This window comes from Cupressus sempervirens, chromosome 3 (assembly GCF_028749045.1).
Source record: "Cupressus sempervirens isolate cs-2001-9-10 chromosome 3, ASM2874904v1, whole genome shotgun sequence".
Lineage (NCBI taxonomy): Eukaryota > Viridiplantae > Streptophyta > Pinopsida > Cupressales > Cupressaceae > Cupressus > Cupressus sempervirens.
This window is the reverse complement of record NC_143120.1, coordinates 779,471,218-779,483,992: the sequence shown is the minus strand read 5'-3', so window position 1 is coordinate 779,483,992 and position 12,775 is coordinate 779,471,218. Positions and strand designations below refer to the sequence as shown.

The 12,775-nt window shown below is 34.9% G+C and overlaps 1 protein-coding gene across 1 annotated transcript; it reads right to left on the bottom strand.

Annotated features, from left to right (window-relative positions):
• Positions 1–4,690: 4,690 nt before the first annotated feature.
• DXR (1-deoxy-D-xylulose 5-phosphate reductoisomerase) lies at positions 4,691–12,436 on the bottom strand. The gene is made up of 12 exons (XM_089821886.1): positions 12,227–12,436; positions 10,463–10,635; positions 9,587–9,673; positions 9,321–9,446; positions 9,026–9,088; positions 8,220–8,369; positions 7,916–7,983; positions 6,279–6,390; positions 6,053–6,157; positions 5,836–5,957; positions 5,483–5,629; positions 4,691–5,103 (listed from the first exon to the last, which is right to left on the bottom strand). The coding sequence occupies exons 1-12, from the start codon at positions 12,333–12,335 to the stop codon at positions 4,938–4,940; spliced, it is 1,428 nt and encodes a 475-aa protein (XP_089678012.1). The 5' UTR covers positions 12,336–12,436; the 3' UTR covers positions 4,691–4,937.
• Positions 12,437–12,775: the final 339 nt, after the last annotated feature.

The following is a 12,775-nucleotide window of genomic DNA, read 5'->3' as shown; positions in this document are numbered from 1 at the left end:
TGGCATCTAGGTTTCTTAAGTTAGTTACTAAAAAATTTCAGATATAGCTAAGTCTAGGTTACGTAGGCAAGAAGTTTATGGATAGGACTGAAAAAAGTGTTTTAACATATGTTTTTTACCTATTATAATACAAGATAGTAGGATGGTTATTGTTTTGTTTTAAGAACTAATAGTTTAACCGAAGTCAAATCAAAATACCAAATACTTTTTTATGGTACTCTAAGTCTTTTGGTAAGGATTATTTTAATTACAAATGCTAGTTATTGTCTTGAATGGATATTTAGTATCTTAAATTTTAGTAATCATTCTCTATTCTTTCCAAATTCATGGTTATATGGAAGTGGGAAAACAAAGGTAAAACTGAGATGATTTCATGGATTCGATATTGATGTCTTTTATTAACACAATAAATCTGCACTAGGAATGGCTTGAATTGAAGGTTCAAATTCTTAGCTAATGATATGTATTGTTAACTAGTATCAGGTTTTTAAAAAAAAATTGTATGATTAAATGGACATTCTTCGTACTGATGTGGAATTTTAGCATCTTTAAATTTTAGGAAGTGTTCTTAAGTCTTTCTAAATTCACTATTGGTCAGGACTGATTTAATTTCAAAAATGACATGCATATTTTCTTCATTAAACTTATTATGAAGGGTTTCAATATCAATTCTCAGCAAGTGAGAAGTATTATAGAAATTACAGGAACATGATTAACTCAGCGTAGACCCTAATAGTAACCTTTTGGTATTCCCTTGAAAAGATATCAATAGTTAATAGAATTTTAGACGTCTGTAATCTCCTTTTTATGGTAATTTTCGTCCTAGATGTTTTATGTTTTATTTTTCCCTCAAGAATACTAATAGGTAGTTGGAAGGTAAAACGAAAGTAGAAATATGACTAGCCTCAACATGCATATATGAGGATTTGAACAGTCTCATCAAAAAGAAATCCTAACGACAATAGGTATCTGTAGAGCTTAGGTTGAAGCATTTATAAGATAGAACCCATGTAGCTAGTCTGGTATATCTTAAGATGAATACCATAATCAAGTTAAAAGGCCCCCATTCCCAATAGTGTTCGATGAACCAATCTCTAGCATTCGCCTGATAGCAGTCCTCCTTAATACACATTTTTCAGTAATTTGGCTTGTCTTTCGAATATTGGGTAAGGAATTTATAAAGAATATTGATTGGTGTCCGGTCCTAAGTGATATCCCGACGATGTTCATTGCCATGAAAAGTATGGTTGACATAGATAAAGGCAGTATGAACACTATGGTCAGATATCTATTTAAACCAGAATAGTTGGATAATCTGGAGAAACTAATTTCCAATCTAAGAGAAGATATCCTGATTTGCAAACCATGTCACTGTGACACACCACAACATGGTAGAAAACTAGTCACGCTTTACCCAATCTTGTCCTCTTTTGACCCAGTTAGGGTGATTGAATGGTTTCCAATCATTTGTATGAATGTTTGTTTTCTCATCTATTTTCTGCATGTAAAGAGGGCTAGAGTTAGCAACCGGTTGGAACGATATGTGGCTGAGGAGCGTATTGAAGCCTGGGAAACTTAAAATGAATTAAGTATGGAATGTTTAGAATCCCATCCCCCACACACCCCCCTCCAGCGGAGCAAGAGGGCTCAGAAGTGGAAGATTCCTCATCTCCATCTCATATGCTAGTTGACTAAACTGATAACTCTCTATGTTTCTTCCTAATATCAATCAAGGACGATTCTCTATTATGGATCGTGATGAATGTATAGTTGGAAATAACAGTAGCCTAGAATGAATGTGGTGAATCCTAGATAATTTTTCCCCTTTCTGTGGTTTTCCTTCATAATATGAGTTTTGATGGATGAATGGTATTTACTTCTGAACATTCTATGCTTTTACTTTCAAAAGTTCATCTTAATCTAACTAGTTTTATGACTACTATTTAACATTTATAAAGATTCTCAACTCTAACAAGTAGTATAGAGATGTTTGGATGGTGGCTTCTATGTGTCTTCAGGTATCTCAAAGAGGAAAGCTACCAATCTAAATGAGGTTGAATAATCATATTGCTAAGGAGCGAGATCCAATATTACTTTATCCAAGTATTATTAAATGTTATTGGGCAATACTTAACGACAATCACCCAACTTCATCCTCTTACTCCCACTTGAATTGGGTTGTATTTACTTTCAATTTAATATATGGCTTTGGCCTCTTGCTTATCAAAAAAAAAAAATGGAGGAAAATATGTCTAAAATGTTGTTTTGATATCCACTAGAACTTTTTTTTTCTTGTTTGGAGTGAAATTAGTTGCATAATAAAGAATCCAATAGATACTAAGTTGGAGATATTTTATTATAATAAGAACTTTGAGAGGGTAGCTTGAAAGTTATTAAATAATAAATTCCAAAATGATTCTTAATTACTCTCCTACCTTCCATTTATAGACACCATTAGGAAAAAACAATATGTTAATTCTAATGATGCTGACCTAACTTATAACAATCATACTTTGGGACTAATAAATGACTAAGGGCTATGTGAACTATGATTACCACATATCCCAATATAATCAATGGGTTATAAGGGCATCAATTCATCTCCATAAAATTTCCCTTAGCAAACAATCTATTTAACTAAAGTGTTACAACACTTATATTAGGGCTTGTAAAATTCATTTGGATTGGACTCTAACAAACATGTTTTATACTTCTCCTGACTAGAAACATACTTAGAAATATTGGGCACAAAAGACAAGGCCTAATGACTAGATACCTAAATGAGGCATTTGAATTTTGTTGTGCAATGAGAGCAAATATAACAATAGTAGAGTTTTTTTTAAGAACATATTCTCTTGCATTTTTATAGGTGGTGGACATCTTGGTGCAAGAGCACTCATACTAAATCAATATCAAACCTCAAATCCAAATATAAAACCTCGGATCTCAATATAAAGCCTCAGAAAGATTAATTAATAGGCATCTAGACCAAAATTGTATAACGTAGTTCCAAGATAGGCATTGTTATAAGCCCTTGGTCAACTATGGTCAAAGATGGTCAAAAGGCTTACAATCTTAGGATTTGGATCTTTTCATGTTCAGGACCTATTTGGGTCATTAGGTTTAAGTTTTCATAACTTTCTCTTATAAAGTGCAAAAAGTGCAAAAAAATGCAAAATTGCTTGAAAAGTCGTCAAGCAACTTTTTGTAAATCAAAGCAAAAACTTCTCCAATGGCCATAACAAGTTTGAAATGTTGTTGTCACTGTTGGAAGGCCTATAATAAGCCCTTTTAGGTGGGTGATAGGCAAAGATGATGTACTTTCAATTTTCAATCAATAAAGACACCCTTTACTACAAACATCTTGTTGCTATGTGTCGTACGGATTCTTCCAAAGTTTGACACCTACATTTCTGGATAGGTGGATCAAGTAACTTTCCAATGCTTCTAGTTTGAAGTCTCCATCTATTCCCTAACTCAAAATACTCACATTTTTGTATAAGTAGGTCTGGACTTCTTGCTAACCTAGGGTTTTGAAACATTCTCAAGCATAGAAGAGGATTTCACCATGGGAATTTAACAACCTCTGGTGAAATCCTAGTATTAGATATGTATTCTAAGTTGCAAGTGGATTTGCAGGGTTCATTGAGAAATGTGATGCCCTAGGCATGCATTTCCCATGTGCATGCTAGATAAAGGATGCAACATCTCCCACAACTCCAACCAGACTTGGCATCAAAGCTTGAAATCAAATTTGTAACTTGTCTAGGGTTGTCCGCACATGTTCCCATCATTGTTTTGTAGGATGGAGTCCTAGAACATGTACTTTCTTTGTAAATGGAGGCCTAATTGCCCTAGTTGCCTAAGTGAGAAAGTGAACGAAATCTCATTTGTTTGTGTCATCAAACCTTGGTGCCTTGGTGCCTTAGTATATTTTGTAAGTCCTAAAAGGGTGTCCAAAAATGAATTTTGTTGCCTAGGTCGTGTGGAGGTATTTACTTTAAAATCTGATTTTCATCAAAAAGGGCTTCTAGTCCCTTTGGATGGTTTAACACAACAACCATGTGGAAAAACTTACATAGTTTCGTTTTAACCTTTGTTTCATGTCATTGGTGACCTAATAGACTATTTCAATATGTTGGGGTCTTCCTTGGTCATTTGAAGAAGTTTAAGGTTGTTTTCCTAAAATTGGTGAATTTGTGCATTATGAGCAACCTGTGATAAGTTCTCTTGTTCATAGGGTTCCCTAGTGATTAGGGTTTTCCTTGTTTGGGTGTAGGGTTGTGATAACCTAGTATCATCCTTGTAGCACATGCGATTGGTGCTTGCACATTTGATCATCTTTACCAAGAGATTTGGTTTGACTTCAGTGAAGAGGGTTTTTGGACCAGTTGATCACCTTGTGATCAGTCCCACTAGGCTCCATTGCATCACATCTCCTCAAGGAGGTTTACAATTTCAAACCCTGCACAAACTTTCAATCTATGTGCAAATGGAGCAGATATTTAATAATTTATAACGGCATAAAGAAGTGCCGTTATTCTTCCTGATATTTTATGGATGCATTAACTCTTAGTTTCCATTGATATGCCTGCTATCCTGCCTTATATTTTCTTCAACCATCTTGAGAGTTATGCGTGCTATTGAAAAGAAAATTGCAGAAAACACTACATACACCGGAAATGCATGGTTTCCAAAATTTCTTTAATTACTTTTATAACTTTTGACATAAAAAATACCAAAAAAGTCACAACTTTCCTGCAGAATAGCCTCTTCATTCTATTCTGCCCCAGAGAAGACAAATCGACCATGACAGGATAAGGAACCTAGGAAAGTTTTTACATAAGGCAATTATGCCAGTGATTCTCAACGAGGAAGTGATTAATTTCTTTCCTACGGAACTGTTATTGAGAGCTTTGGGCTTTTGAGCTAGATTCTCAAACCAAAGCAGGTTCCAAACTTGATTGTCCCAGGGATGCAGCATACTCTCTGGCCCACAGATCGTAATGTACAATTTCTTCCAATGAAGGTTGGAGAACTAGTTCATTTCTGTGCTTGTCACACGTCTTTTCAACGACTTTGAATATATCCAAATATGAAATCCTAACAGGCAAACAAAAGTAATTATGTTAGAAAATATATATCGAAATTTAATCTGCTTCTCCTATAAAAATCACAGTGCTAGAACAATTCATGCAGTTTCTACAGCCAATATTTGCTACTGTTTATGCCTTTGTCTGTGAGACAATAGGAAATATGCAAGCTGATTAATAAAGAGTGATGTGATTATTCTTCTTACTACACATTAGATCCAAATAGACCAGTTCTAATAATTACACATAAACATTGAACATATGGCAACCAGATTGTGAACATCATACTAACAATTCCCAAAGATGAGAATTTCAACAGCACAGGTAGTGTTGCTAAAACTGTATTGGATTCATAATCCTAGTTTAAATGTTCTGAAAAGGGAATGCACCTTTCATTAATAAATAACTCAACGGCCTTCTCGTTTGCTGCACTAAGGACACCAGTCATAGTACCACCTGCTCGACCAGCAGAATAAGCAAGATTCATGGAAGGATACTTCACATTGTCTGGAGCTTTGAAGGTTAATGAACCCAACCTGCATAAAACCATATGGTCTTTGCTTATATCAGAATCTAAGCATCTAATTTGTATATTTCAGCCATTTAAAGAGATAATTTTATCACCAATGAGTACAATTCTCAACTACTAATGATGATTGCTACACTAACAGCTTCAAATTAGCAACCTTTCATATTCAAAATAAGTGCAGAAGCAAACCAGCTTGAGACTAAAAACACTTACTTGCAAAGGTCAAGTCGAGGCCAAGTGATCTCTGAACATGGAACTCTCTCGGGCCATGACATTGTATACAGTATTGGCAATCGCATGTCTGGCCATCCAAGCTGAGCCAGAACAGAGGAATCCTAGCAGATATAATTGATAACAACTCTATCAAACACTGATGACATAAGTGGAAGTGAAACACATAGTCATAAACAAGAGCAGATTGCCATAATACCTGTGTTTCTATCATTGAATGAATTATTGACTGCGGGTGAATGACAATATCAATATCATCATATTCAGCTCCATAAAGATAGTGTGCTTCTATAACCTCAAGACCCTAAAGAAAAGAAGATCCATATTAAAGGTGCAAATTTCAGAAGGAAAACATCTTAATAAAATACAAAGAAAAAGCATTCAAATATAATAGTAACGAATCATAACAAAGTAATCGTGCTTACCTTATTGAACAAGGTAGCAGAGTCAACTGTAATCTTTTTCCCCATATTCCAGTTAGGATGCTTAAGAGCGTCTGCAACTTTCACATCCTTCAGTTTCTCCACTGGCCAATCTCTGATGAGAAAAGACCCCAATTAATCATCAATTATTTTCCTTAGACCCAAAATCTGTGATTATCTCTTTCTGAAACATTTTGGGTTCCCTTTTTGATCAAAATATGTAACTTATGTCACATATAATGGATTAAGTTCAATCATAGCCCAAAATTTTTTAAAATGTGATCTCTACCTTTTAATATAAAATATCAAAATCACTAGCATATTCTTGAATAGCAAAATCATAAACCTGTATGGTTTCAAGACATGTAAGTTGAATGCTTTCAGAGCTGAGAAAAAGCAGAATTCAAAATACTATAAAAGGCAATAACAACCACCTATAAGTGCCAAGCTGATCTAGAAATACCAGATAAGCTCGTGATTGTTTAGATGTGAAAAGGATATGAAGTGACACCAAGATCTTTTCAAACTAACATGAAATCCAAATTAAAGTTGGAAGGGTTGTCAACTGCAAAGGACAACAGCAATTCAAGTGTTTGCATAATACACAACAAAGAGGAACTAAAGGAACAAACATATAGCTGGTTGGCTGTTTTTCTTGACATTTGTAAATATAGTGAAAGCATGCCTCATCCCATCAGATATAAAGAGCATCTGATGTCTACTACTACAGAACAAGACACAAGGAGGACATGGGAATCTCATTATAGAAAATTTTAGAGCACAGGAGATCAGACAATCTAAACTTGTAATATTGTAAAGACACTAAAACTTCAAAGTCCACACATTTGGTTTGAGAAAACCGCTGATAATCTCTTGATTCAGCAAAATCACAGATCACACGTTTCACTACAGAAAAATTACAGATCATTAAGATTAGACATTTTACTATTATAATCATCAATAATGACATCTAAAGAATTCAAATCAGAAGGGCCATAAATGAAAAATTTCATTGTTGTTATATGTCAACTATCCTTTCAAGAAAGCTAATAGCCATAGCATGCTGAATGGAGTTGTAAATTCTAAAATTGCATGCTTATTAAAAGGCAGAATATTTATTCCTTTAAATATATTATCGAAAGCATCAACATGGTAGCATTAATATTTACAGCATTATAAAACATCCAGAGCATATATCCATCCATGTGGATAATCAACTATATAAATTTGTAAATGCAGAATAGTTTCTACATGTGACATTGACAACTGCTGAAATTACTACAAGACCTAAACCTCTGATACCTATTTCTAGCAGAGCAGTTGCCCACAATTACACATGGCTTCTGAGCCCCCAATAGCCAGCACAGTGCAAAAAGGCTATATTTTTGCCTAGGAAATAATAGAGATACACAGATTTGCTTCCTAATTTTTTGCATCAGTTTCACACATATGAGAAAATAATGTCATGGCAGTAAACTGGATAGCACTATACATTTTGAAAATGAACTTTGCATAATCCAAAAACACAAATCATGTTAATCATGTTTTAATTGATAAAGGGAGTAAGCTATGCACTTATGCTTAAGTATGTTGAAAGAAGAATATGATGCATAAACTTGCTGAACAAAGTTTTTACACACCTGAATGATCCTCCAGAAGCTGTTAAAATGATACGTCGCAGAGCACCTACTGGCAAACCTTGGATGCACTGCACACATACAGGTATGATCTTTAAATTCTTACAATATGTCTGCAAAACTACATGAGTGGGTGTACACTATAGGAAATTGTACAGCTCACATTGCTCCAATGCTGTTAAATGTTATAATAGTCATTTTGAATTATAGCAACTATTGAATGAAAGCAGAAATTTGTTCTTCCAAAAATTTTAAATTCAAGAAATTGTGAATTCATTCAAATTCACAAGAAAATAATATGGTCTACCTGAAATATGGCAGAATGTTCAGAATCTGCAGGTAGAATTTTGACTTTATATTTGTGTGCAAGTGGCAACACAAAGGGACCTCCAGCAATTAAAGTCTCCTTATTAGCAAGTGCTATGTCTTTCCCTGCTTCTATTGCAGCAACAGTTGGCTATATTTAAACATGAAATGACATATCAGTTTGATCTGTTCAAAGAGAACTATTGAAAGTAAGCCAAAAAATCTCTGGAATTGTAAAAGAGTGAAAAAGTGCAGCCAACCTAATCAAGGTTCCCAATTCCATGTAAAAATAAAAAGATTTGGCAAAAAAATATCTATAGCCACAATGTATGCACACCCAAAATCATTTGCATTTTAATTTTTAGATTGTGACAATATTGTTAGTGAATTGTTTGTATTAGAAGCAAACACTAAAAAGATTATAATAAAATTTAAAAATTGACGGAAAGATTCTATTAACCAGCATCAAGAACATTTGGTGGCATTTATATTTGAATGACATATTTTTACAAAACAAAAAATAAAAGAAAAAATCTTGCTGATGGTGTTATAGTTGAGTTTGTGAACAGGACTATGCCTTATAAACGAAAGCCAGTAAGATAAAGATTCCACTATTCCATGACTTACAAAGCCAAAGCACACTTAAGACGAATCTATCATACTACTTTCAATAAATAAGCTCTGCTCTTCTAAATAATTCAGATTTATACACTCAGGAGTGAAAGGTTATATTGACTTAGTGAAAATCAAAGCATTAAAACAAAGGAGGAATATTGCCTGTTTGATACAAAAGGATCCAAACTTTACCTTCAAGCCAGCACATCCTACAATGCCTGTTACAACACTGACAGCCTCAGGATGTTGGGCAACCTGCATTTTACAGTTGTATATAGTTGTTAATAGGGGCAGGTTTACATATCATAAGCTTCATGATATAAATGCAGGAGAAAAAGAAATCCAGCTCAAGCATGAAAACATTAGAGTCCCTTATATGATACTCCTCCTTCAGCCACATTTCTCGGGCTCTTGGTATAGGATTGAGAAAATAATCATGGTTTCCATGCATTTACTAATTTAACCGTATAATATTATAATGATATACCTCTATCATCCCTTCCTCCCCAAAAACTATTTCTGGCTTGGGTTCAACACCTGCCAAAGCCTCTTTCAGTTCAGCAGCTAATGATGCATTACGAACAGAAACAAGCTTAGGTTTGAATGTCTTGACCTGAAATGAGAGTTTTTGTTTAGACAGCCACCAGCATCAGTAAACCAAATATTCAAAATTTGAAATTAAACGTACTAAAAATGCCAATAAATTCACAAGTTTTTAACATATCAGAACCTTAAGCAAGACAAAGTGATTACCTGATCTGCAAGTAATGTCACATTTGAGCCTGCTGCAAGTGCAACAACCTTGAACTTGTCTGGATGCTCAGCTACTATGTCCAAAGTCTGAAGTAAACAAGTTTGAGGTGTTATATTGTATAACAAATCAACAACACAAGACATCGCAATAGAATGAATTATCTAATACTAAGAAAAAGACAGCTTATAATATCTAGGAAAACCTTGTTGAACGAAAACAGCAATTTAGTGATAGTGTCAAATGGAAAACAATTTTTCTATCTTCTGTCCCCATGATGTTATTGTTGTCTTACAGACAAGATTGATTGATCCAGAGATCGCAAATAACGAATGCCTTAAGAATCAAGAAGTAAAGACAATCAATGTCACTGAGTTTGGTTACACTAACAGATGCTAAGAATATATCTCATGATTGGAGATTTCTAACTGAATCCTGAAGAACATGTGTAGATTAATCGCACATTCATTTTGCTGCTCTACCTTCTAGATCTAACTGTAGTTCTAATAGAAAACTATTAAAGAGTTAAGGAGATAAGTATAGCTTCAACTCCACTCATTATCTAGACTTCCAGGATTTTTATCTTTTTCTTCATACTTGTTTCTGACTTATTTTTCTCAGAAAAAAGATTCCAATGACAGCAAGTACTTTGGAAAGAGAATTCTGCATCCTACTTAAGGGGGATTTAAGAGAATGAAAATATAATCATTTTTCAACAAAAAAAGCATTAGCCGAGAGTTAAAATGAAATTATGAATGATTTATTGTCGGGATCCATAGTGCTCAGAATCGAAACAAATCACCACCATTCATAGAACTTAAAACTTGGAGCTTTGAAATATATATGATAAAATTTTCTCGATGTTAAAGTATACAAACCTGAGTTCCAATTGAGCCAGTTGAACCAATAATAGAGAAAGGCTTTGGACCATCCCATACTTTCCTATCTTCTACAAGTGCTGTTCCAGGCCAGGCAGGAGGAGGAGCTTGTACAGAGCAGCGGACAGGACTGGCATATGCATTCTTTGTTCTACTCTTGAAACTAAGTCCAGCTGCAAAATCCAAATGCAAACCCCTTATTTTTTTGCACAATGTGATACATAATTGTCAAATTCTTCAATCAATTATGCAGATGAAGTACAATCCATATACCAACTTTATGCTTCAAAAGTGCACAGAACTACTCGGCACCCATGCCTTTGGTTTTAAAGAGAAAATGTTGTAAATTGCCACCCTTGGCTATTTTTCATCCAGTTCACATACGAGGCAAACAAAAAGTTGGTTGGTTTGATATAAACAGATAACCACTGTCTCTTAAGCTAGGTAAGATCAATCTCATACCAGAAAAATATCATGGAAGTTCCTTCAGGAAACCATGGAATCTACTGCATTCATACAGGAAACAACTTATAATCATTGACACATTTTTTTAAAGAAAAATACGTAACATTTAGTACACCCCAACTTATTTTTGTTATCACCTGGAGCAGGATCTCAGTTCTTATGGTTAAGAACCAAAAAATGTGCTCTACTTGTTCACCATGCTCAATTGCAAGCAACAGAGCGTACTAGCTGTCTTCTATTTTTTTCCAATTTACATTTTATTTCATCCCTATCAAGATCCATTAGTGATTATGGTATAAGACAAAATTGCATTCCCTGAAGTTGTGGGTAAGGTGGACGAAATCTTTCAACCAATACACTCCCCAGGTTGTAAGATGTCCCACAAGAACTAGACAAATCTTACAGAAGGTTCAGAACAAGGTATTGTCTAAATTTAATACTATCAATTAATTTTAGCAGGTCTTGGAAAGATTAGCCAACCATTAGAGTTTTTGCCTACCGTTTTCCCTAAGGTTGTATGAAATAACCAACTTCCAACAATTTGGTAAGAGTTCACACCACGGTTACACCAACCTGGGGGATGGGGGGCGGAGGGACAAATTTCTGGGACAGGGTACAGAGGGGCCTTAATTTGGGGACGGTTGGAGGACAGCCAGGGGAGGGTGGCAGTGGCAGGGGATAGGGAGGCGGTTGTGTATAATATGCATATGGTACTTAAAATGATAGTTATGAAAAGATGTATTGCAATATAAGATATAAAGATGTAAGAGTAAATATTTGAGGAGGTTGTGTATAATATGCATATGGTACTTAAAATGATAGTTATGAAAAGATATATTGCAATATAAGATATAAAGATGTAAGAGTAAATACTTGCATGTTACATTAAAATTGGAACATCGAACATTGAACATAGATAGTCAAATCAGCAAATACTAAACACCAAGACGTCCCCCATCCTTGGCGGATATGGTGAAATCTGGTGGCACCGCTGAGGATGGGGAACAGAATCCACAAGTCCCGGGTGCATCCAAATCTCCGAGACGTGGGGCAAAAGAGGGGGGACGCGACTCGTGCTACTATCGTTCACACTAACCATTGGCATGCCTTGCCATTGCCATAACAATTAAACCCTTCCTAAAGTGACCAAAAACACAAAACCTCTTTCTGACAATTTTTCACGCTTCATTCACGCACCCGACCATGAAAACAAAAATGAAAAAGCAAATTATGGAGAACCAAAAAAAAAAGAATGCCCCCAAAATACATTTGGATGTGCTCCAAAATACGAAAACTTACATCTAAGTTTCTGTCCATTGAACTTGGAATCAGATGAGGCCAATCCAGATGTCGAACTCAACATTGAAGACCTGAAAAGTTCAGTTGGTGATGCCATTTTCAGAGCCATCTTCAATAAAAATTAAATGGTTATTTTGTGCCACTGCAAACTGTAAACCAAATCCGTCTCTCCGAAGAAGAATGAAATGTGGAGATGGAGAGGAATGTAATATGATTTCAAAAGTAGGGGTTCAATTATAGTGGGGTGACAAAATGGATAAGACAATTGGAATCAATGGATGGTCTGAATGAGATGAAATAAGTTAAAGCAAGGCAAAGGACACCATGATGAATAGATACCATGGCGCCTCTCACTATTGTCCAAAATAAAGGGATCTTGTTGTTACAGTCCGAGTAATAAATCATAATTAATAATTCATTCCATTAATGGATCCCGGTCAAAATCTTTTCATCAAAATGTGCAATAATAGCACGAGGAAAATCAGAAAATCTATTCTTGCAAGTGGTAAGGTCGGACTAGAAAACGTGGAGGATTAGGATTGGATGGTG